This window comes from Magnolia sinica, chromosome 12, assembly GCF_029962835.1.
Source record: "Magnolia sinica isolate HGM2019 chromosome 12, MsV1, whole genome shotgun sequence".
In the NCBI taxonomy this organism is placed as follows: Eukaryota; Viridiplantae; Streptophyta; class Magnoliopsida; order Magnoliales; family Magnoliaceae; genus Magnolia; species Magnolia sinica.
The window spans coordinates 2,742,740-2,768,143 of record NC_080584.1 but is presented as its reverse complement, the minus strand read 5'-3'; the positions used below and the strand labels follow the sequence as shown (position 1 = coordinate 2,768,143).

At 41.1% G+C, this 25,404-nt stretch overlaps 1 protein-coding gene across 1 annotated transcript; it reads left to right on the top strand.

Moving 5' to 3' along the window:
* Positions 1-622: 622 nt before the first annotated feature.
* LOC131220783 (uncharacterized) lies at positions 623-23,471 on the top strand. The gene is made up of 7 exons (XM_058215625.1): positions 623-962; positions 3,446-3,593; positions 15,233-15,424; positions 17,891-18,019; positions 20,730-20,899; positions 22,292-22,422; positions 23,086-23,471. The coding sequence occupies exons 1-7, from the start codon at positions 743-745 to the stop codon at positions 23,161-23,163; spliced, it is 1,068 nt and encodes a 355-aa protein (XP_058071608.1). The 5' UTR covers positions 623-742; the 3' UTR covers positions 23,164-23,471.
* The last annotated feature ends 1,933 nt before the right edge of the window (positions 23,472-25,404 follow it).

Here is a 25,404-nt window from a genome sequence, read left to right as displayed (position 1 = left end):
GGGAAGTTTTTAACGGTGGGTGTTTAATGACAACGGTTTCCTGTGGTGTGGTCCAATTGGGATTTGTATATACTTCGTTTTTAGTACCATGATCTAAAATGATCTGAAAAATCTGATGGACGGCGTGGATATACAAAATATGAATCAAGGTGGGCCCACCGCAGGGAAACACCCACTCATGTGTTACCCGGGTAACATCAACCAGCGCCTGATACACATGCACTCCGAGCTTGTACACGTGGCACTCATTAACTCAAATTAAACCGACTCAATTATAGAATCCACACTCCCTTTGTTCACAGTCCCAAAATCAGTTTGGTTGAACAATCCTAACCATTGATTGGTGGACATTTTGATATCTTTTAATTCCTAACCGTCCAATTAATGTCCACCAATCCGATAACGTGATAACCAAATGAGCATAAATTTTTTATTTATGAAACATCTAAACTGAGGTCCTAATTTGGACAGTTTAATTTAAATCATTTCTACGCCACGTAAGCAATTTTTACCGTAATTTTCTAGCGCCTGTGTACCATCCATCACACGCGGCCGGAGTACCAAAGTCTTTTCTCCTGCACACTTCGTCCCTCGTGCCAATATTCATGGACAGGTCTTTTGGTACATCCGCCGTCGACGATTCCGATCCTGTCTCTATATATATGACTTCTCTCCTTGGTCTACAGCCGTCCGATCTCCCCTATAAAATCTCATCCCTTGATTCCTCCTCCCGGAGAGCGCGATGATGAAGCGCCAGAGGAATGGGGAGATCTGGGAGTTCGAGCTCGAGATGCCGATGACAGCTGGCGCTCCGTCTGAGGTCATCCTCGGCCTCGACGGAGGTACGACCTCGACGGTCTGTATATGCATGTCGGTACCGCCCGCGACGGACAGTCTCCCGGACCATCCCCCCATCCTCTCACGGTCCGTCGCGGGATGCTCCAACCACAACAGCGTCGGAGGTAAAATTCGGTCCGTCGCCTTCATCTCTCTCGCTCGTCTTCTTCTTCTTCTGTTTTTTCAGCTATTGTTATTTTCCGCGAGTGCTATCCTCGGGCCGAACAAAAAGGAGTAGGGTTTTACGTTTTCGTTCGGCCCAGCGAATCGATGCGGGTGGGGCCCTGTTTTGGTGAATCCAGACCGTTCATCCGATGGGTGCATTGCTCATAAGGCAATGGTTTCGTCGACTTCTTGCAAGTTGGTGGTTTAATCCACGGTCTGGCAAGTGTATGTGTCTGGGACCATGTTTTGGTGATCCAGTCCGTTCATCAGACAGGATAGGCGTGAAAATGCGCTTAGCAGAGGATATCAGCCGTTCGATCTGTGGTTTCTGGTGTGGTCAGCGGTCTTTGTTCGATGTGAAGTGGTTGAACCGTTATGCGGTGAATATTTTCTTATGGCGGGCCAGCTAGTGCTGGGCGGCTAGATGAACGGTTGTGATCATGGAAGGTGGGCCACACTGTATGGTTACTGCCTGAGCAGAAGACTGGATGTAGAATACATTTCTCCTCTTCATCTGGGCTGTCAGATTTTCTATCTGTTTGTTTTTGAATGTTGAATTTTATAATGGAACTCATAGCTTTTAATCCTGTGAGTGGTGGATTAAATTGCCTGCTTTTCAACCTGAGTGTTTGATTTTGGGGGGTAATCTAACCTGTGCATTGCCCATTTGTTTGGTGGGCCCCACTGTGGATGTTCCACTAAGAATGATATTATCCGTTTGATCATTGGCCTACAAATGGATGGTTGAAAAGAATATCTGCAAAGGTTCCCATTCAATGGGAAAACATAGACTCATGTCCAGCATTGCCAGATTTTTAAGATTTCTGGATGGCGGGCCATCTTTGGTGGGGCCCGCCTGACGAGTGTTCCAGATTGCTGGGACATTTCTCAACTTGTTTGATTATTTGTTCGATATGCTTTTACTCATGATTGATTGCTTCATCATATGAATTGTTTGGTTGTTTTAGTTTCTTTGATCTTAGTGGTTTTGTTTTCTGAATGTTTTTGTAGCTTTGATTGTGTTGGTCGCGGCGGGAAGGATATTCTCTTTTCCTTGGTATTTGAATTTTACCATGGTCTTTGTTTTGAAATTTGAACTTAGTTGCATGAACCATCTACCTGGCTGCTGCTCCCGCTTCAGAGCACGCTTCGAATTCGCATTCTTGCTTCCTACTTGTTTTACTTGTTAACATTTTGAAATTGACACTTCCCGACTCCTATGGCCACCTATTTCATTCGACGTTCTGGGGCAGGGGCCTGCCTGATTGGACTGACCAGTGAAACACATCATACAACTATTGTTTTGAATCTGTTATTTATGTAGGGAGAGATTGGCTCTTCTTCAAATGGGCTGATTGATTTTCATCTTCTTCTTCTCTCTCTTTTTATTTATTTATTTTTGAATTTTGAGTGTTTTTGTTAGATTTGATTTTGTGGTTGTTGGAGGTTTGGGTTATCTCTTTGTTCAGGTTATTGGTTTTCCTTTTTCCTTTTTTTAACATCTGGCCTGTCTGATCGGTTTTAGCGTATCAATCTGTTTTTAGCGTATCAATCTGTTTTTTGTGTGGGTTCCTTGATTTTTAAGGTTCTTTCCTCAATAAGGATTCTGGGCTTTCCTAGGCTCACATACGCAAGCAATAAAGCTCATGTACGTGCCACACATGTGCTAGTTTGCCACATATGTGCAAGATCCAATCCATCCATCAGGCTGCTCCGACCTTGTACATCTTTTTTCCTGAAAATCAATCCATCCACTGTGTATGGGTTAGAAAACTTTGGCCAAGCTTTGAAGAGCCATACATTTGTTTTGCTAACCGTGGCCCACCTGAAAAATGTTGCTCCCTGCTCAAGGTGCATGCGGCAAACATATGGTGATTGGGAATGTTGATTTGGTGGGCCACTGTGGATGAGCTAAGTGCCAAAAGTCGCAGTGGTTGGATTAGTATAATGATTCAGTTGTTGTGAGTTTCAACCATTCATTGTTGATGGACCCATCAGATTGGAAGGTCTTTTCACTATGCTTTCCATGTGGACCATGAGATTACTAAATAAAAGTTATATGCAGTGTGCACTGCATATTCGGATACTTGCATACTACTTTCAGCATTAGGAGCTGAAGGGGTTTTTGATTTGCAACACCTTTTTCATTGTTTCTGTCAGGATTCGTAGATGGGATCGATCAAAAAATATTTTTAGTTTTTCTAAATACTAAGTCAACACAGCGTCGGTGGAGAATGACACAAGTCGCCCTTCTCTGGAACATGTGTTCATTCCGACCGAGTTGGAACCAGCTGCACTCCGAAATGGATTATTTAAAGCCATGGGTGGAATTATTTATGGTCTCGTGCCTTTGAATTCTTTATTAAAAAAAGTCGTCTTTGTTGCATTAATTAAATCATATTTCTCTTATCATTCTGTGGTTTTCGGTGTGTTGATTCTGCAGAAACTGCAGCAAGAGAGACGCTAGAGCAGGTCATGGCAGAAGCCCTTCTGAAATCTGGTTCTAATCGCTCTGCTGTTCGAGCCGTCTGTTTAGCAGTGTCCGGTGTCAATCATCCTACAGATCAGCAGCGGATACTCAGTTGGCTAAGGTTTATTCAGTAACTTATTCTCTTTGCTTTCCCACTCTTGCAACCGAATCTGTTGTCCCTCTGCATTAATGTAACTATATTCTGGCTATAGCTAAAAGTCTTTTTATAAAAAGGAAAAAGAGGTGCTACATAATATTCTACAATACAAGCTATGGTACCATGCTAGAATAACAACCTATGACCCAAGTTTGGAGATTCGGCAATGGTAAGGGCTGAGTAAGATGGGTTTTGTTTTATCTGGGTCATGTGTATGATATGTCGGTGACTGAATGCACACAAAATCATCCTCTGGGTGGACCATAACTTGTGATCACCGATTAAACTTTTTTTTTGGAAAGATGACTGGATTGAATTAAAGGAAAAAAGAGAGAACAAAAGGGAGGAAACTGGGCGGCTGAGATGGCCAGCCAGTTAAGCTTCTAAAAAGAGAAAATTACAATCCTGCATTGAATCTAGCGAAGAAGTCCATTCGATTAAGAGATAAGTCGCCCTAAGGAAAGTAGCCCCAGCTGATTTGGAGGAATCATTAAAGCATCTGTTGTTTCTTTCTTCCCACACCGCCCACCAAACTGCTATGATAGACATTCTCCAAAGCTTAGAAATTTGTTTCCCACAAGAAACTCCATGCCAGGCTTGGAGGAGGTCGTATACAGACTTCAGGAAGGTCCACTGGATCTTGAAACGAGCGAGAAGGGCTGACCAAATCTGATACATGAAGCGACAGTGAATGAAGAGGTGGTCCACCGATTCTTCTTGCGCCATGCAACATAGGCAAATATTAGTGATGATCATTCCCCTCTTTCTCAAATTGTCAACTGTGAGCACCCTACCCATACCAACCAACCAACCAAAACAACAAATTTAGGGGGTACCTGATACTTCCAGCCATGGAAAAGGTAGACCTTAGAGGAAGAAGATCTCACAAGAAATCTGTAAAGGGATTTTACCGAAAAAATACCCTTTTTGTCCAAACACCACTCTAACCTGTCTGGCAGCTGCTGGTCTGGGCTGACGCTATAAATCTGGCTGAGAAGGGCCGCATATTCTTCAATTTCCCTATCTCTGAGAGCTCTTCTACACTCAATGTTCCACACTACGGCACCTCCAACCATCGAGCAAGAATCTTCCACCAATATATTCTGATTCTTCACAATATGGAAGATGTGAGGATAAGCAGCGCGCAGGGCTTCCTCCCCATTCCAAATGTCAGTCCAAAACTGAGTGCGGTTGCCCTTACTGATGACTAGTCTGATGCATTTGAACACCTCTACATTGGTGGAGAGAATTCCTTTCCAAAGAAAGGATGCTTTATAGTTTGAAGAGGCCTTTGTCCACCAACCCCCAGCTGAACGACCATATTTACTTTTAATTAAGTCATTCCAAAGGGTCCCGTCCTCAGTCCCGAGTCTCCAAATCCATTTGCCTAGGAGAGCACGATTCATTTGCTTCAGGTCTTTAACGCCTGCTCCTCCTTGGGTGGTCTTGCAGATGACCTTCCAATTAACCAGATGAAATTTGTGTCTTTTATCTTCCGTACCCTGCCATAAGAAATCTCGTCTAAGATTTTCCAACCTCTTCAAGATCAAGGCTGGACATATGAATAGAGACATGAAGTAGAGAGAGAGATTGGACAAAGCTGCCTTGATGAGAGTAAGGTGGCTGCCCAATGAGAGATACCTGCTTTTCCATCTAGCAAGGTACGAGCCAAATCTGTCGATTACCTTGTCCTAGGGGGATTTAGGAGGATTGCCAATACACAACGGAAGGCCCATGAAGGTGGAGGGGAATCGGTCCACTGAGCAACAAAAAAAGTTGGCATGGGATTTGAGCTCGTCATCATTTATGTTAACCCCGAACAATTTGGACTTTTCCATATTCACTCGAAGACCCGAAACCGCCTCAAAGCACCTTATAATGGTGGGCAAGTTACTGATTTTAACTCGATCAACTTCACTGAATAAGAGGGTGTTGGCCGCAAACTGGGTGTGAGAGATCGGAGTGGAGAGACCTTTTACCATGAATCTGTTAATGATACCTTCAGACTGGCCTTTTGAAAGCATCCTAGACAGGGCCTCCTCCACTATAAGGAATAGGAAAGGGGACAGGGGGTCCCCTTGGCACAAGCCCCTGGAGGAGTGGAAGAAGCCCTCAGGAGAGCCATTGATTAAGATTGAGATGAACGTCGAACCCACGCATTCCTGTATCCATCTCCTCCACTTTTCTCCAAAACCCATCCGATAAAGCATATATTGCAGAAAGTCCTACTCTACATGATCATACGCCTTCTGAAGATCCAACTTACATAGAAGGCCCTTAGATTTGGACTTATATTGCGAGTTTAGACATTCAAGGGCAATAAGAGCAGTGTCCACAATCTGACGGCCTGGAATGAAAGCACTTTGATTGAGGTAGATGATTGGGCCTAACACCCCTACTAATCGAGAAGCCATGACCTTTGCCAAAATCTTGTACTGCCCTCCAAGGAGGCTGATCGGTCTGAAATCATTGAAGGACTCAGCTCCCTCTTTTTTGGGGATTAGAGCAATAAACGTGGCACTGATATCTTTGGACAGCCTACCTCTCTCATGAAATTCGGACATAAAATCCATCACGTCGCCTTTTAGCATTTCCCAAAAGCATTGGAAGAAAGCGATCGGAAAGCCATCCGGGCCAGGGGCCTTGTCCCCACCTAAGCTGTCGATTGCAGTCTTCACTTCAAGGATCGAGAAAGGGGATTCTAACGCACTGGCCTCCTCATCAGATATCCGATCGAAGGCGAGGTGGTCTAGTTTCGGCCTTTTCCAGCCCTCTCCGCGTAATAGATTGCTGAAAAAACGAATGGCTTCCTCAGATATATCTTCCTTATCTTCAATGCGGACCCCATCTACTATTATGCTCCTGATCTTGTTCACTCTAGCGCGCATACTAGCCATACAATGAAAGAATTTAGTGTTTTTGTCTCCTTCTTTGATCCACTTGAATCTAGATTTCTGCCTCCAAGATATTTCATCTTCCTTTAGACGATTCGAGAAAGCTTGAATTAGCTGAATTCTTTTAGGGCCTATTTGGCCGGCTGGATTAGATGGTCTTAGGTGGGATGGAATTGCATCCGGTCCTGTGCCAATTCCACTCCATGTTTGGAAAGAGTGGAAAAGCTTGGAAGTTGGCCGGATGGAATCGTATCGGGTCCCGTGCTAATATCACTCAATGTTAGCAAGTTGTGTAGGTCCCACCATGATGTGTGGCCTATATCCACACCGTCCACCCATTTTTTGAGATCATTTTAGGGCATGAGCCAAAAATCCAGGTAGATCTAAAGCTCAAGTGGATCCCACCATAGAAAGCAATGGGGATTGAATACTTACCGTTGAAAATTTTTTTAGGGCCACATAAGTTTTGGATCTACCTCATTTTTAGGCCCATGCTATAAAATGAGGTTACAAAACAAATGAACGGTTTAGACATAACACGTGTGTTATTGTCAATAGTTTCAAATGATGGTGGGTATATCCTTTCAATTTACCACCATGTTACAAACTAAAAAGGGAATTAAGCTTATCCCACGGTATCAGGGAACAGTCACTGCCATGGGTAATAATGATGTTTTTTGAATCCCATCCCACCTAATACCGTGGGATCGGTCCGGCCAAACAGGCCGTTAAGAAAAGACTGAGAGGAGAGTTGGCCCAGTTCCCCTGATTGATCAATCAATTGCAGCTCAGCCAAAATCGCATCAGTTTCAAAATCTCTTTTGGGAGCTCTTCCTTTCTCCAAGCCTTTATCTTACATTTCAGGAGCTTCAACTTCTTACACAATTTGAAACCAGCATACCCATCCACAGTAAAATCTGCCCACCAATCAGTAATCTTCTGCTGAAAGCCTTGAATCTTTAACCACGAGATATCGAACCGGAAGGGCTTAGGACCCCAGTTCTGATCACCGGTTAAACTTGGGACTTTCTCTCATGCAAACACACGCACATTATCTAGTGCAAACTTTTTGACCACAATGTGGTGTAAATGGTTTGCTGTGGGCCCTACCAAGATGTGTTGATGACATCAACTCCAACCATCATGCACCCTGTCCATTGTTTGATCATGTGCCAAAAATCAGGCTAACCTGTGACTTAGGCCGGCCACACCAACAGGAGCAGCAATGTTTTAAATAGCTAGCTATGCAGTGTACTTAGCCTTAACTCTATGTAGCTCATGAAAATGGCTTAAGTCGTGTGTAGCTTATGTGACATGATAATTTGCATACGCTACACGCCACATAGACTATGTAGCATGCTATGTAGCTCACATTACAATTTATTTTTTCATTACAAGATTAAAATTAATTAAAGTTTTCAATGATCTGTTACATTTTTATATTTTCAATAAAAATTAGTGAATCTTTTTAATGCTTTTAGTAAAGTAATATAAGTAACAGTAATAAATCAGTTTCGTTGCTCTTCCTGTACCTTTATACTTAATCATTACCCTCTCCTATTACTTTAATTTGTGTTTTGTTGCACCAAATATCATGAAATTTTGTTAAATTACATTATCAATCAGTCTAATTCGGTGTGAAATATCATGAAATTGGTGCGACCAAGTGCAACCTTAATTAAAAATCTAGAATTAGCATGCAGCATATGTAGTTTATGCTTCACGCTTCGGATGAGTGAATGCTATGCTACATGATATTCGCTATTTATAACACTGAGCAGTTGAAGGTGAATGCCCACCCTGGATCCTCATAGAGGACCAACCGTGTTGTGTACATGCCAACCAATGCATTATTATGAACATCTAGCTTAGATGATGACAGGGCTAAAAAAATATCATGTATTATGATATTTGGGTGGGGCCGAATGAATCGTGTGTGTATATATATGTAGAGGAATACTCTCCTGCGCACCAATTCTCACGAGAACTTGTGAGAACTTTTTCAGAAGTCATCTCCTGTGATATAATCACAAAATCTGAATTGTCCATGTGATGCAACACCCCATGAAACCCCTAGGGCCCGACTTTTACCCTGATCCAAAACTTTGGTGGGCCATGGCAAAAGAAAACAATTTCCTCCCTTGATTTGCATCTCTCTTTGCTATGGCCTGCCAAAGTTGGGTGCTGTTGTTGTATTTAAAATCACAAGGTGCTTGGGGGTTCTTGTGGTAACACGGGATATATCAGCTGTAGTGAAGGATTGGAAATGAAAATATTATGTTTTGGTTGTTTTTAGAAATGTCGAGAAGAATCCGTAATGGGTTATGACGCAAGTATACATGGCCCAAATGATTTGAATGTTGCGGGAAGCGCCGTGGATGGGATTGCATCCAAAGGGAACTTCCATGTGGAAATTTTAGTTACCTAATGATTATCATGTCCTAGAAATGTCAGGGGATTGGGGTGTCCTCAAAAGTGAGCAGAAGTTAAAGGGGCTTGTATTCGAAGGCACAAATAGTAACTTTTGGGTTAAAAAAAAAAACTGGAATAACAGTCATCCGATCTATGTGGGAAGACAAAAATACCGTTTCTATGTTTGAAATCACAAGGTGCTTGGGGGTTGTCGTGGTAACATGGGATATACCAGTTGTAGTGAAGGATTGGAAAGGAAAGTACCATGTTTTGGCTGTTTTAAGAAATGTCGAGAAGAATCCAAAATGGGTTATGATGCAAGTATACATGGCCCAAATGATCTGAATGTTGCGGAAGAGCCATGGATGGGATTGCATCCAAATGGAACTTCCATGTGGGGCATTTGATCATTGATGATAAATTTGTCATCGAAACTAGATAAGTGGGGTAAAATCCCTTTCCAGTTTGACTAATGTGGCTAGAACTCATGAATCATGACAAGGCTCCGGGTCCAGATGGTTCTCTCATCACTTTCTTCAAAATATTCTGGGAAGTTAAAGATTATTGATGGGGTTCATTAGTGAGTTCTACCAAAGGGATTGCTTTGGCAGCAGTGGATTTTAATGTTGTCGGCTTTCCTCATGAAAACATTGGGGTTGACAGGATGACGGTGAGTATGACAAATAATTTTTTTAATTTTTTATTTCCAGAATGGATTCTATTTGCCTTTCGGAGTGTAGCATTCACGTGGTCCAATGATCAAGATTTTTGGGATCAACAATGATCAAGAAAATTTGGTGGTGTAGAATTGCCTTGGGGGAATGGGAAGTGCTATATCTAGAAGAGTTGCTTCTCGGCTACTTTCCAATCAGTGACGATAATTTTCCTTCAAAATTGGATAAGTGGGGTCAAATCCTTTCCAGTTTGAACTAATGTTGTTGGAAGCTTGGAACTCGTTAGTCATGACAAGGCTCCGGGGTCCATATTATTCTCCCATCACTTTATTTTAGATATTCTGGGAAGTTGTTAAGGATGATTGATGGGGTTCATTAGTGAGTTCTACTAAAGGGGTTGCTTTGGCGGAGGTGAATATCAATTTCTCCAGCATTCCTTGTGAAAACCTTGGGGACAATAGGATGACGGGGAGTATGATAATTTTTTTCTGAATGGATTCCATTTGCCTTTCAGAGTGTAGCATTCATGTAGTCCAATGATCAAGATTTTTTGGATCGGTAATAATCAAGAAAAGTTGGTGGTGTAGAATTGTCAAATTCCTTATCCTAGGGGAGTGGGACGTGCTGTATCTAGAAGAGTTGGAAATGGTGGGTTCTCGGCTAGTTTCCAATCATTAATGATAAATTTCTCTTCGAAATTGGATAAGTGGGGTCAAATCCCTTTCCAATTTGAACTAATGTGGCTGGAACTTGTGAGTCATGACAAGGCTTCGTGTCCAGATGGTTCTCCTGTCACGTCCTTCTAGATGTTGCAAAAAGTTGCCAAAGATGATTGATGGGTTCATTGGTGAGTTCTATCAAAGGGGTTGCATTTAGAAAGCCATGGAGGCGTCCTTCATTGGCTAATTTTGAAGAAAGAAGGTGTGCCTTGTCCTCAAGACTTCAGGCCCATTGGTTTAACTGGAATTGGTTATAAGATTCTAGAAGAAGTGTTGACATTCTAGAGTCCACTATATCTCCTTCTCCCTATGGGCTTTTGTGAAGGGATGTTAGATTTTGGATGGCGTCTTAGTAGCCCATTAATGTTTATATTTTAGTTGTAAATCCAAATGATCAGGGGTCCTTTGCATTGGTGACCTTGAGAAAGCATATGATAATGTGTATTGGGATTTTCTAGATTACATACTTAGAAGGATGAGATTCAGTATCAAGTGGAGGGGTTGGATGGAAGTATGCACATCACCTGTAAAATTCTTAGTGCTTTTTAATGCTTCACCAAAAGGTTGTTTTAATTGTTCCAAGGTTTGAGGTAGGGAGGACCTCGTCACCTTTTCACTTTTTTTTTTCTTTTTTTTTTGTTTTTGTTTGTGTGTGTGTGGTTGCAGAGGTGCTTGCATAATGTTAGAAAAGGCTAGGTCAGAAGGCTTGGTTGGGGGGTTTCAAGGGGAACTGGTTGGACCTTGAAATATCTATTTGCAATTTGTGAATAATACTACAATTCTATGTGATGCAGATCCTCTATAGGTATTGAATATGAAATGCATCATAAGATGCTTCGATGCAATTTTAGGGCTCAAAATTATTCTCTCTAAATTGAGCTAATGGGAGTCAATATGGAACTGTCATATTTGGATATTCTTGGGTCAATGTTAGATTGGAAAGCTGGAACTCTCCCAACCCTGTATCTTGGGATGCCATTGTGCATTGGAGCCAATTGTTCAAAAAGTTCAGTGTCGATTGTCAATGTTAAAAATGAGGCACCTCTCCTTGGTTGGGCGAATCACTCTCATAAAAGTAGCCTTGTTTACCATGCTGATATGTTGTATTTCACTCTTTAAATGGCGATATATTATATGTCACTCTGTAATTGCACCAAGAATGTCCTATATAGAGTAGAAAGATTGAAAGAGAATTTCTTTGGCAATGATCGGAAGATATGTGGAAATATCATCTTATGGCATGGAAAGAAGTCCGCAAACTAATTAAGGAGCCATAATGTTTTCACTTAGTCTCATGAATCAAGCTTTGCTTAGAAAGTAGTTATGGCTCTCTGGGAAAGAGGAAAATTCTTTACAGAGGAAAGTGATTGTGATAAAATAGTCTTTGAGAAGATAGTTGGGATTTGCCTACTCATCCGGATACAAAGGTTTGGGGACTTGGAAACCTATTATGGACACAAAGCCTCTCTCAGGAAGCGGCTGTCTTTGTAAATGGTTTCCCTTTCTCCACGACAACACGTCCAATTGCCTTGCAAAGGTAGGGGCATTTTGGGAACTCGAAAAATGTGGTTGTTGTCAGTCAAATAGTTCATATTTCACCTCCAAGAAGCCTCCAATGGCTTAGATTTTACCTACATAAGCACCCATTTAATTCAAGTAGTTTGCTCTCCTCCTCTTTACATGTATGCCCGCCTCATCCTGCTAGGGTGTCATGCAGCGAATGCTTATAGAAAAGATCAGTCCTTGTTACATGCAGTGTTCGAAATATCGGTATCGCACAATGTATCGCACCCTTGGGATACAGATACGTATCGGTTATCGCACGGGATATATCGTTTGTATCGCATAGTTTATCGCACTTTTTGGAAAACATGGGGAAACATTAGCAAAATGGTTGAATTTTTTTATGAAACTTTGAGGATTATTTAAAAAAACCTTAATTCACACTTTTAAATCATAAAATATCAAAAAAGAAGTGCTCATAATAAATTTCCTTTGTATAAGGTACTAAGTTATGCATGTTATTTGATTAAACTAAGGTAAATATATTTAAATATGATGCATACCATTTATAAATGTATAAAGATATGTATGAACATCCAAACATCAATTGGATTTCATTTTAACATATCATTTTAGCGCATGGGCCGAAAAATAAGATAGATCCAAATCTGAGGTGGACCACACCACACAAAATAGTGTTCATTGAATAATCATCATTAAACTATTTTGGGCCTATAATTTTTTTGGATAAAGCTAATATTTATGTTTTCCCATCCAGGTTTGTCAAACCTCATGGATAGATTGGATGGCAAATAAACATCACTGTGGGCCCTAAAAAGCTTCAATGGTGGACATCATTGCCACCACATTTCTTGTAGTGTGGTACACTTGATCTTTCATTTGTCTCCTTTTTGGCCTCATGCCTTAAAATTACTTATGAAAATGGATGGAGGGTGTGGATTGGCTGGTGTACCACACGAGGTATGAGCATGTGTCGTGCGAAGATGGGATGCAGATTTCCTACTAAATCCTTTCGCAGGAGTGGGGCACACCGTGATGTTTGTGAGAAATCTACTCCATCCATCAGTTTTGTGGGATTATTTTAAGACTTGAGTCAAAAATTGAGCAGGATCCAAGACTCAAGTGGGCCGCACTAAAGAAAAAGGTGGGTAGGGAAATTCCTACCGTTGAAACCTTCCTAGGTCAACAGTGATGTTTACATTCCATCCATACCGTTCATTACGTCATCACTACTGGGATGAATTGAAAACCCAAATATTAGACTAATTTAAAACCTGTGGCTCCTCGAATATTTCAACTGTGGACCTTCAATCCTCACGTTTTAGGCCTACTTGAGTCTTGGATCCGGCTCATTCTTGGCCCTATGTCTTAAAATGTGTTCAAAAAATGGATGGATGGAGTGGATTTCTCACAAACATCACGGTGGACCCTACCTAAGTTTCCAGCGCATGAACTTTATGCGAAGCCTGGACGAGCGTCCCATGAAATCGGATTGCGTACTGAGTTACTCAGTGCACTTTTATCGTACTGAGTAAACTCAGTTGGACCCACTGGGAGTGTATGTGGTTTATCCACACCGCCCATCCATTTTTACTGCTAATTTTAGGGGTTTATACCAAAATTGAAGTAAATCCAAAGTTCAAGTGGACCATTACACAGGAAACAGTGTGGAATAATGATTTCCACCGTTGAAACCTTCCTAAGGTCCAAAGTAATTTTTATTTGTCATCCAACCTGTTCATAAGATCACAAAGACATGGATGAAGAGAAACCACAAACATCAGCTTGATCCAAAACTTCTTTGGCCTCCAAAAAATTTTCAATGGTAGAGGTTTAATCAAAATGTTTCCTGTGGTGTGGTTCAGTTGAGATTTTAATTTGCCTCATTTTTGGAATCAAGCCATAAAATTATCTTCTAACATCGATTAGCGGAGTGGATAAAATAAAAAAATAACAATGGACCCCACAAGTTTACTCAGTACGCTAAGGGTATTGAGTTACTCAGTACGCAATCCGCTTCCGTCGTCCACGGCGTACAAATAGTTGAAGGGAGATCAGAGTTACATGGCCCCACCAATAATGTATTTATCATATCCACACCGTTCATCCATTTGGAGAGATCATTTTAGATCGTGAACCCAAAAATGAATGACATCCAAACCTTAATTGGACCACACCACAAATAGCAGTGAGGACAATGATTCTCACCGTTATAACATTCGTAAGTCCACCACAACGTTAGCTTTCCATCCACTCTGTTCATGAGGTCACAAAGACCTTGATGAATAGGAAAAACAAATATCATATGATCCAAAACTTTTGCAACCCCAAAAGGGTTTCAATGGTGGACGTTCAATATCAAGCTGCTTTTTTCCAGTGTGGTCCACTAGATCCTTGGATCTGTCTTATTTTTCTCGTAAAGCCTTACGACGAGCTCGCCAAATGGAAGAACGGTTTGGATATAATATATACCTCATGATGGGACCCACATAACTTGATGACGTCAACGCAATCGGTGCCGTGCGAGGCACCGTCTGTCTGCCTCCATTGAATAAGGGCTCGGGGCCCGTTTCTTTCGAAGCAGAGAGGGTTCCGGAAGCAGAGAGGGTTTCGGCGCGTTCCGGAACCCTAAAATCTCTCCCGAGGGCCGATGATTTCGGGGATTTCGACGGCTTTTGCGCCCAAATCTCTCTAAATCAGAACCTTCTATTCGAATGGCCCATCAAACACAACTTCCGATCAGGGCCATCTTCTTTACAGGTACCGAAATCTACCGTTGAAAGTTTTTTCTTTTTTTTTTTCTTTTTTTTTTTCATTTTTTTCGGATAATGACGCTGTCCCAGGTGCGATATCGACGATAATATCGGCCGATATCTGAAGTTTTGGATTTTCGGTATCTTCCGGGGGTTATCGGAGGAGTTTCGTCTCGCTAGGGTCCTATACCGATAATATCGGCCGATATATCGGCCGATAGTATCGATATTTCGAACACTGGTTACATGTACCATGATGACCCTATGCAATCCACTTCGTAAATCTATTGTGCCACCTCATACTAGGATGTTAGTTTGCAACGAGGCAAATCTAATTTAGTAGGCCACAACACCCCTTTGTCTTGTGTCTCTCTCATTTTTTTCACTCCCTTTAACCCCCTAGTATCAATAATAATTCCTTGTATGATATTTTTTGTCCCAATACCTTTTAGAACTATAGGATGCATGGCAGCTTCTGCCATTTTGTTCGTTGATGAAGGAATAATGATACACCAAGATTCCGTAATACATAAGATATTGTGTGTGTGTGTGTGTGTGTGTGTGTGTGTGTGTGTGTGTGTGTGTGTGTTGCCTCATATAAAGATATATACATCTTGATTTTTGCAGAGATATCTTCCCAAGTCATGTCAAGTTATTCGTTCAAAATGATGCCGTGGCAGCTCTAGCGAGTGGGACGATGGGAAAGCTCCATGGTTGCGTTTTAATTGCAGGTACGGGGAGCATCTCTTACGGGTTCACGGAAGATGGAAGGGAAGCTCGAGCTGCGGGTGCAGGGCCCGTCTTAGGTGATTGGGGAAGGTAACTCTTTTATTGTGGTATTTATCAGTTATTGTTTAGTTCTTTAGATGATGGAGGGATGTGATGACTACCGTTTACCATAGCTTGGCAAAAGATTCATTACATGCATCTTAGCTATGAGCTTGGGTCCTGCCATATCTGTCTTCTACTGGATAAACGCTCATGGAACTGGAGTCTGTGAAGTTTGAAACTTTAAATATCGTCCACTAGAGCTAATAGTGGAATGAATCTGCATGAAGAAATTAAAACCGAGCAATATTCAATAACCTTTAGCAGAATTCATGGAACTGTAGTCACTAAGTCATGCTATTACTCATAATGCATTAGATACTTGCAGCATAAAATGCTTGGGAAATATGCTGCATGGGTAAGTGTGGCAATCTGTCAAGGGGCATTGAACGTCACGTTTCATGCCCAGAAGGTCACTTTTTCATGATATAACAGTATATTTTGATCAATTTGTGATACAAGTTTCTTTTCTTTTTTCTTTTTTTTAATCTTTCTAAAGTATAGTATAATTTTATGTCAAGGGCCATTGAACGTCACGTTTCATGCCCAGAAGGTCACTTTTGTCATGATGCAATAGTATATTTTGATCAATTCGTTATACAAGTTTCTTTTCTTTTCTTTTTTCTTTTTTATGTTTCTATAGTATAATTTTTCATATAAAAGCTTGCTATAGAAAAGGTTATAAATCTATGTCATGCATGTCTGGGGAGTGTCAGAAGCTAAAATGTGTTAAGGGGCCTATTTTAACATCCATGGACAAGGAAAAGAAATCATACAAATTCTAGAGTTTTTTTCATCAACTAAAATCATATATTTAAAAAAAAAGTTCATTTTTAAAAAAAATTTAATATCATAAAGTTTAGATCATTAATACCCACCATCTAGCGTTTACACTTTACACATCTTGTTCCACTAGGACTGCACCTGGGTTCGGATTGTCCCGAGCCTAATTGGCCCAACCCGAGTTTGGGTCTCAGGTAGGGAAAAGCAGGGGCATTTTCACACCAAGCTCGAGTGGGGTGGCCTGTGGGATGCGGGGGCACACTCGGGGTGGGTGGCCCATGTGAGGCGGAACCCATGTGATTTGAGGCCCACGAGGGGGCAGAACTCATGAATTTGGGGCCCACGAGGAGGGTTCGGCCGAGGTTCTAACCCATGGATGTGGGGCCTAGGCTATGAGATAAGGGGATTAATTTGCCATGCTCTATCAATTCGAGCTTTTAGAGCAAGTTGTTAATTGTCCTGCATCACTAAGCCACCTATTGGTTGTTGCAAGTGTGCATTCCCCTATGCATTAGTCCTGCCAAAATTGATTTCTCCAAGATTAGGGACATTTAATCTTCGCTTCTGTGAAGCGAAGTTATTCTATTACACTCCGCTTCACAGTATAGCAATGTATGGTCAGCGAGTTGAAGATGAATTACATTAACATTGTCATGGCCCACCTGCAAACCTCTAAGTTATTCTATTACACTCCGCTTCACAGTATAACAATGTATGGTCAGCGAGTTGAAGATGAATTACATTAACATTATCATGGCCCACCTGCCAACCTCGAAGTTATTCTATTACTCTCCGCTTCACAGTATAACAATGTATGGTCAGCGAGTTGAAGATGAATTACATTAACATTGTCATGGCCCACCTGCAAACCCCTAAGAAGATCTTCAGTAGTCGCTTTGCTGATATCTGCGAAGCACTTTGGCCATACCATGAACAAAAGTGGAGAGAGGAACATGGTTAAAAGACATGGATCGATTTGTTCAGCCCTGACTCAAGTTGTGACTTGCCTGAGTTGGGGCTGAACCGGTCTGCTTGCCCGAGTAAGGGGTTACTCCGGAGGGTGACTCATGGTGTTGAACTAGATCAGGTCCCACTGAGTCTGAGTCGCACTGACTCGGACGGGTATTAAAACCATGGAGAGGACTGCCTTGACTTATTCCCCTGATACCCAGAAAGAATCCTTTTGGAGTACCACTAACAATAACTAAATAATAGGCAAATGTAACACATGCATACATGCAGTCTTTCTATATGACTCCACACCCTCTTCTCCAATCACATAATGCAAAGAATCTCAATTTACTTGATCATATGCCTTTGCCCAAAAAGAAGAAAAAAAATCATATGGTTATAATTTCTTGTCATTCACTTTCGATCAGGGAATTCATTTTGTAATCACTCCCCCAATGGGATTTGCCCAACAGTTGTGGCCCGTACATTTCTTCTTTGGCAAATCATAATTTATCATGGTTCATTTTTATTTAAGTTTGAAATGATTGCACAAAGCTATTCCTATACGATTATAGATGTAATTACCTAGGGATACTCTTGGATTCTTTACAATTCTCACTCATGCATTATTGAAGTGCTAACTTGGTTTTGTTTCCCTCATCTTTTGCTTTTACATGACTTTTCGAAAAACTGGAAATGTGATCGAATGTGTATGTTATGCAGTGGCTATGGAATTGCTGCACAGGCGTTGACTGCCATAGTGAGGGCTCATGATGGTCGTGGCCCACAAACAATGCTTACATCTAGTATTCTACACAAGCTTGAGCTTTCCTCACCAGATGAAGTTATCGGGTACTTCTTCCCTTTGATACTATAACCCAGTTTATGAAATGGATGCATGATTAGATCCCGACACTTTTGTTTGCATGTTAGTAGGAGGCCTTCTAGTGGGGAATTTATGTGACCGTGAATGCGGCATTATTTCCCACCTACACCTTTTTTAGATCTACCCATTGGGAAATTCCAATACAAACGATGAGAATGGAAACAGAAATCAATTTTCGTACAGAAATCACGTCTCAGAACAAACAGTGGGCATCGGGTTCTTTTTCTAGCTTTTTGATGCCATTTCCCAGATTTGAGGTTTTCATGGGGTTTTTCCATTTCCACATTCTGGTTTCACCCTATCCAAACAGGCTTAAAACTTTAGTCAGATAAAGATCAATTGAAGAGCAGGTGCCCTACTTTCTACATTAATTATTAGGGGTTTACTAAAACCCACATTCATCCCATGGCCCGACATGCGAATCTGGCCCATCGATAGAATGTCTGAACCACGCATCGGGTGGAACAGATCTTGTAGATGATCTAGACAAAGAATTGAGGCCTTTCAGCTATCCGGTAAGTAGCACATTTATGGAAACAATGATGAACTGAAAGATTTGCGAGTTTTTTTAGATTGTCTATTTTATCTGTACATTTACGGGGCCTATCTGACAATTTATCAGCCTTTGCTTTTGGCTGATGGATCTTAGATAGTTGTTCCCACATGATGAATGGCTCAGGTGCCCTACGCATGCCCTAGCATGTGTCTGTGTCTAGTGATGAGTGTGGGGCTAGAAAACTTCTAATCATCATCATTATTATTTTTATGAGAGTGAGACTTCTACGTCAAAATTCTTTGGTAATTCTTATTGTACCAAATGATTCCATGACTAACCAATTTTCCAGGGAGGTGCTTTCTGAGGGATGTAGCGACCAAAATGCCCTTTCTATTTTGTTTTGTAAAAAGTGTTAAATACACAAATTGTGGGCCCACATGGTATATGTATGACATCCTATCCATCCAACAAATGCAACCCTAATCCAATCATGAGGTGGGTCACGAGATTAAAAAAAAAGTCTTATATGATGATTTGATTGGAAAAGATTTTTGTTTCGTATGATCAGCATGGTGGGGTGCATGTGTTGGATGGCTTGGATGTCATGCACATACAATGTGGGCCCCACAATTCTTGAATTTACCTCCTCTTTTTTTTTTTTTCTTTCTTTCTTTCTTTAAAATTTTTTTTTTTTTTATAGAAAACAATAATTGAGGATATTTCGGTAGTTTCTTCCCTCAAATCACCACCCAGTAATTTCCATCGGTGGAGTCATTCTTTGGCTAAATGACAACTCCTGAGGAAATTTGTTGTAAAAATCCCAATTATTGTCATCATTATTATTATCTCATGATTTATTATTATTATAATTATGGCTATTGTCCAATTGTGGAAAAGGCCATACACACATAAATTCATTAGAGAGAACAGGTGATATGGCTAGGGCTGTCAATGGGCTGGGCCTGGGGTTGGCTTTGGCCCGGATTTTGAACTGTTTGGGCTGGGCCTATTCAAAATTTAATTTGCCAGGCCTGAGGCCAGCCCATTGGTAGCCCTAGATATGACAGGGAAAATCACCAAGAGAATATATATACTCAACTCATTCTTACATATGGGGATTACTGGAAGAAAAGGTAAAAATGGGTTCATATTTTTTGCATGCATCTATGATATCGCTGTACATGTGAGTGCTCTTTTGCTCATCTTCTTTGATAATATTAGCTTAAAATCCCTTTTTTTGCTTGAACGCTTTTCTGAGGAACATTCAGCGTGGTTCAAATTGCCCGTTTCCTTGCCAAAATTTGTGGCAATTTGAACAGTATAATTTAAAGCTTCACCTTCTTTTTCTTTTTAAATTAGAAGATCCCCTTTCTTATATCAATTCAATAGAATCTAATAACAAAAAAGAGGAAAGGGCCTGCTAGTCTGTTTATGTATAATTCGAGGTGCTTGTTTGTTGGCTTTGTTCACCAATTGCCAATTTGTCACCCTTTCACCTCTTGCCTCGATTTGGAAAGTCCGTTTCACCTCAAAGGCCTAATCATCTTGTTTCGTGCGTGCATGCATGCATGGGAGAAGTGTTCACATTCAACTGGTGGGATGATTAGTTGCCATCCACCCAGCATATAACTTTCGACCTATCATGTGCATGTGACATCCACCCTGTCCAATCGGTTGTTGCCACCATGAGGATCACCTTGTTAAAAAATCAGTTCTATCCACTCGTCAGTTGGCCAGCAGCATAGAAAGCAATGTATAGCCACTGATAAATAACAAAATACAAGTGTGATCCGACTGATGAGTGGATGGGGTTGATTTTTGCACAACGTGATCCTAAGGGTGGGCTCAACCAGCCTGTTGGATGGGTTGGATGTCTCACACACATGACATGTTGAAGCTTGAAAGTCATCCACTGTGCTGGATGAAGGTGGATGTGAGCATCTCTCCTCTACTCTCTGCGATGAGCACACACCAATGAAAATATTTCATAAAAGGGTCATTCAGAAATACAAAATTCCCATAGAATAGGTTAGAAACTCTCCTCTTTCTTTACATCCCTTGTATCCATTTTTATTTGTTTATCTAGTGTTGCTGCATGGGCAGGATTTCTTGATTAAATGGATGCCGTTGAGATAGGATCTTGAGTTTTTCAACTGGTTTCCTTTCTTATTGGATTTTAGGTGGACCTACGCAGATCCATCGTGGGCACGTATTGCAGCCCTTGTTCCCGTCGTAGTGTCTTGTGCTGAATCTGGCGATGAAGTTGCAAATAAGATTTTAGTGGATTCTGTTGAAGAGCTAGCTGCGAGTGTGAAAGCTGTTGTTCGGAGACTTGGTTTGTGTGGTGAAGGTGCGCTAACATTAAACCTCAGATGCTCACGATTATATATGGTTTAGGGTGTGTCTGGTTGCACCAAATTTCATGAAATATCATTAAAGTTTGCACCAAATTACACTAATTAATCATGAAATGATATTTGGTGCAACCGAATGTACCTTTATTCACTTATTATATCAACTGTGGCTTCCTCATGAATCTTCTGAAATTCTTGTTAATTGTATCATTGTATGCATGCCCTTGCAAATGTAAATAGATGGTATACTAAAAATACGGGTTAGACTATCATTTCATTTCCGCCATTTCTTAAAGGGGCATACTCCAGTGCGACCAGTACCGCCATAGCCTTACAGTGGTACCTGCTAGATGTGGGGCCCATGTGATGTATTCTCTCCATCCAACCCATCCATCAGATGCATCGCCTCACGGAACACCTCAGACCTAATACTTGTCCTGATCCAAAACTGAAGTGGGCCTCAGCAAAGGAAACAAGCTGGGAGGGAACACCCACCCTTGAATTTAACAGGGGCATAATTGAATCATAAAACGGGCTGATCGTTGGCCTGACTCATCATTTCGCCTAGATAAGGGTCTGGACAGATATATAAATAACACAGTAGGCCTCCCACTCTAATCAATGGTGGGTGTTCCCTCTCAACATGTTCCATGTGCTCTGGGCCACCTAGGTTTTGGATCAGGCTGATTTTGAGGGGCTAGGGATTTTATTTTATTTTTCTTTCTTTGAGGTGAAATATCTGATGGACAGCTTGGATGCCAGAACACATTGCCGGGCCCCACATCTGGCCGGTTCCACCATTAGGTCACGGTGGTAATGGTACCACTGGAGTGCAGCCCTTTTTTAAGTGCTGGTGATTTTTCTTTCTTTCCCTTTTCTTTCTTTTTTTTTTTTCAATGGATGACATTCAAAATTCAGTAAGAAAAAGAAAGAAGAAATAAGTGGCCAAAGGCTAAAAAAAATCGAGTTGCAAGAGTTGTACAAGATACGGGCAACCCAAGAACCACTTCTGCAGGCGAGCCCTCATACAGTGTGCATGTATGCTGCTGCGTACTGTCTAAATCATTGTCCCCATTGTGGATGTAACCATATTTTGGAATGGCACCAATTGAATGATCCTAACCATATGATACCGGTCATTGAATTTGAATCCTAATTGGATGGCCATCATCTCTAATAAAGTGTGATTGGATACGATCCATTCACCAAGGGCCCACAGTCGAGATGGTCTGGATTGATGTACATGCATGCCACATATATGGTGGATGGGCAACTGCCATTTTAGAAATGGCAGAAAATGTCATAGTAGTCTAATTCTGAAAATCACCGATCATTTATCTTTTTATCTTGTGGATTTCCATAGTTTCTAATTCAGTTATTAATTGCAGATGGAAAGAATTCTTTCCCACTTGTCATGGTAGGTGGTGTTCTTGAAGCTAATAAGAAGTGGGATATTGGGACAGAAGTTATAAACTGCATTTCCAAGGACTATCCCGGTGCTTGTCCGATTCGACCCAAGGTTAGTATACTTCTTTTTTAGTTTTGCAAACTACATTTCTTTCTCAACCATTTAATTACAGGCCACAGATCGACGAGTCATGATTATCCATTGTGAAGTTTTTTGGGGCACGGTCCTTCGATGATGGGGCAATCAATCAATGATCTGGATCATCAAAGGGCCCATAGATACCATACATGATCTTGGGTGAAAGGTTGAGAGAGCTCAGCTCATATTTTATAACCCGCATGATATGATTCTAGTTCCACACACATGTTCCATATTGGCGCATGCACATTTAGGTAAAAGGTTGTCCAAGAAGTGTCATCCAAATGCAAAGCAGAAATTTTCATCGAAAACTCACAATAAATGCAAATCCATTTCCAGGATTTATAAACTAGAAATGGAAATCTGTTTCTCAGGAATTTTCTGAGGATCCAAATGAGCCCTTAGCATTTGCATTAATGGTCTAGACCCAGACCCAACTTGCAACTGTGATTCAAGGTCACTGGTTATTATCATTTCCTCCTGATTATACTGACAGTCCACAATTCAATTCTGGGCATCTAAACACGGTCCAAGCATAAAAGCCAAAAGTATCGCAGTCGCCCTTTCTTTCATAAATTTCGCTGAAGTGCCTGACCCAAGTTACCATGTTCTTGTGCTTTGCTTTCTTATCCAAAGGTGGAGCCTGCTGTGGGAGCAGCGTTGCTGGCCTGGAACTTCTTGGGGAAAGAATCCAAAGGTCGCATCGGAAGCTGACACGGACTGATTTCGAATTTCACGTGTGAAAACGTCGAGTGTACAGGAGGATGCCAGTGAGAAATGGGAACAAAAAAAGAAAAGAAAAGAAAAAAAAGAAGATTAGGAAACAAGACAAGGTAAAGATTTTTTTGATTTACCATTCAAGTAGATTTATTGCCCGACGAAATTTGTATGCTGGCTTACTTCCATACCGTTTCTTAACTTGTATTATTGTTTTCAGAATCTGTTTAAGATGTTAGAAGGGAAAGAAGATAGAAAAGCCTACGTGTTTGTTGGGTAGTTTGTGATTGTTCTCAAGTTTCAAACTACATTTCCACAATTAGATACTTTTGGGTATGCTTGGAAGTAATTAGGGGCTGGCGGAAAGTTTTCCGCCTGATTAAAATCTTGTACATTTTAAAAGTAGTCAGAACGAATGGAATTTTTATGTTGTCGTGGAAGAATGGAAATTTTCTAAGGGCCTGTTTGGGATCAAGAGTTTCCTCCCATGGATTCTGTTGATTGAGAGTCTTTAGGAATTTGGCAATTCCTCCCTAAATCCGTGGATGTCCCGAAATTTTTTCCTCACCAGTTGTTATTTGCCAAGTTCACAAAATGAGGTACTCTCAGATGCAGTAAAACTCTGCAACTGCAATCAATGCCTCTCAAATGCATGGATTTATATAGGCAGTGTGCTGTAACAGCTGTTACAGATCCATAAAGGCCGTTGCGTAAAGGTAACAGTGGCAACTGTTGCATGTTAAGGGGTCGTAACGGTCACAACGGCCGTAATGGCTGTTATATCCTGTTATGCCCTCTGTAACTGCCTGTAAGAGTCCATTAGGGGGCTGAAACAGGTTTTTCGGGTTTCTTTTCAATTTAAAAAAAAAAAAAAGAAAGGAGAAAAGAAAAAAGAGACCGTAACGGCCATTACAATCTATATTGTAAAGGTAACGGCAGTGGCTGGCTGCTCTACCTTGTTTCTGTTGGGGAATACCTTGGTATAGGTCGATTCCCAAATTCTACAAATTCCAGGCTGACCCGTACTCCCATTTCCTTGATTCCATACAGGCCCTAAGAGACCCATTCCGCTCCAACTCAAAAGCATGGTAATTTTGAAGTTAACTCAATCAGCTGATATATTCAATCTGATATAGAATTTGTCATTACTACCGCAAACACTCTTCAAGTATGGCTTGAAAATGACTCTAGCAGGAGTTCGGTTGCACTGTTGAATTGAATTGCAATAACCATTTCAATGGTGTGGAAATGACCACATTGTAATAACATTCCTTGGTATCATAGCAGGGGCCTTGGCACGAATAGCGATTATATTGGAGTGAATGAATCATGATACGAGGGTTACTGGTCATGTGCATCCAAGCCCTGCCTAAGATTAAGGTTCCCAATTTTACCATGACGCTTCTGCCAATCGTAGAGCTTTTAGCTTATTGCTTATATTCTTACATATGGTATTAGAGCCAATAGCAGAGCCAATAGCCCCAAATGGACGATATACAAAAAGCTAGCTTGGACTAGCATGAGAGGCATGATGTAGTGGGCCACACAAACAAGGGCTTTGAAGCAAGGTAGTAGCTTAAGGATCTAGCTTGGTTGTTCTAAACCAGGTGGATTGTTTCCCATACCATGGGCCGCTATTGCAGTGATCTACGCCTGGAATAAAATCTGATGTGTTTGTTGGTAATCCGATTGAGTATGGGTGTCAAAATTTTCAATAGATCTGTATCAAGCTGTATTGATCCATATAGCGAAAACTGCTACATCTAAATTTCACAACTTGTGCGTGTCGGAAGCTCGTAGCATGCTATTCAACGGTTCTTAATAACATGTTAATGTTCTTCTTCTACCTTAGTATGTCGAGCATTAGTCATATGAAGAGTAGCAGTTTTTGAATCTAAAGATGGGCCAAAAAAAAAAAAAAACATCTACAGAGATACTGTACAAATTGCGGGACCCTTTGGTGGATGGAGGATAGCGAATAGCCCCAACTGCACTGATTGGATGAACCTAACCATCCAATTGGTGGGCCATCAATAGAAAATGAATGTCCCATTACAATCGGATGATTTTCTTTCCTTTTTAACCATTTGCTTGTAGGCCCACCAAAAAAGAAAAAGAAAAAGAAAAAGAAAAAGAAAAAAGGAAAGCCATCCGAGCCATTGGACATGGATTGTTGGATCGTCTGTAGTGGGTCACACATGGTCACATGTATGGTGAAGATCGTATGCGATTTTATTT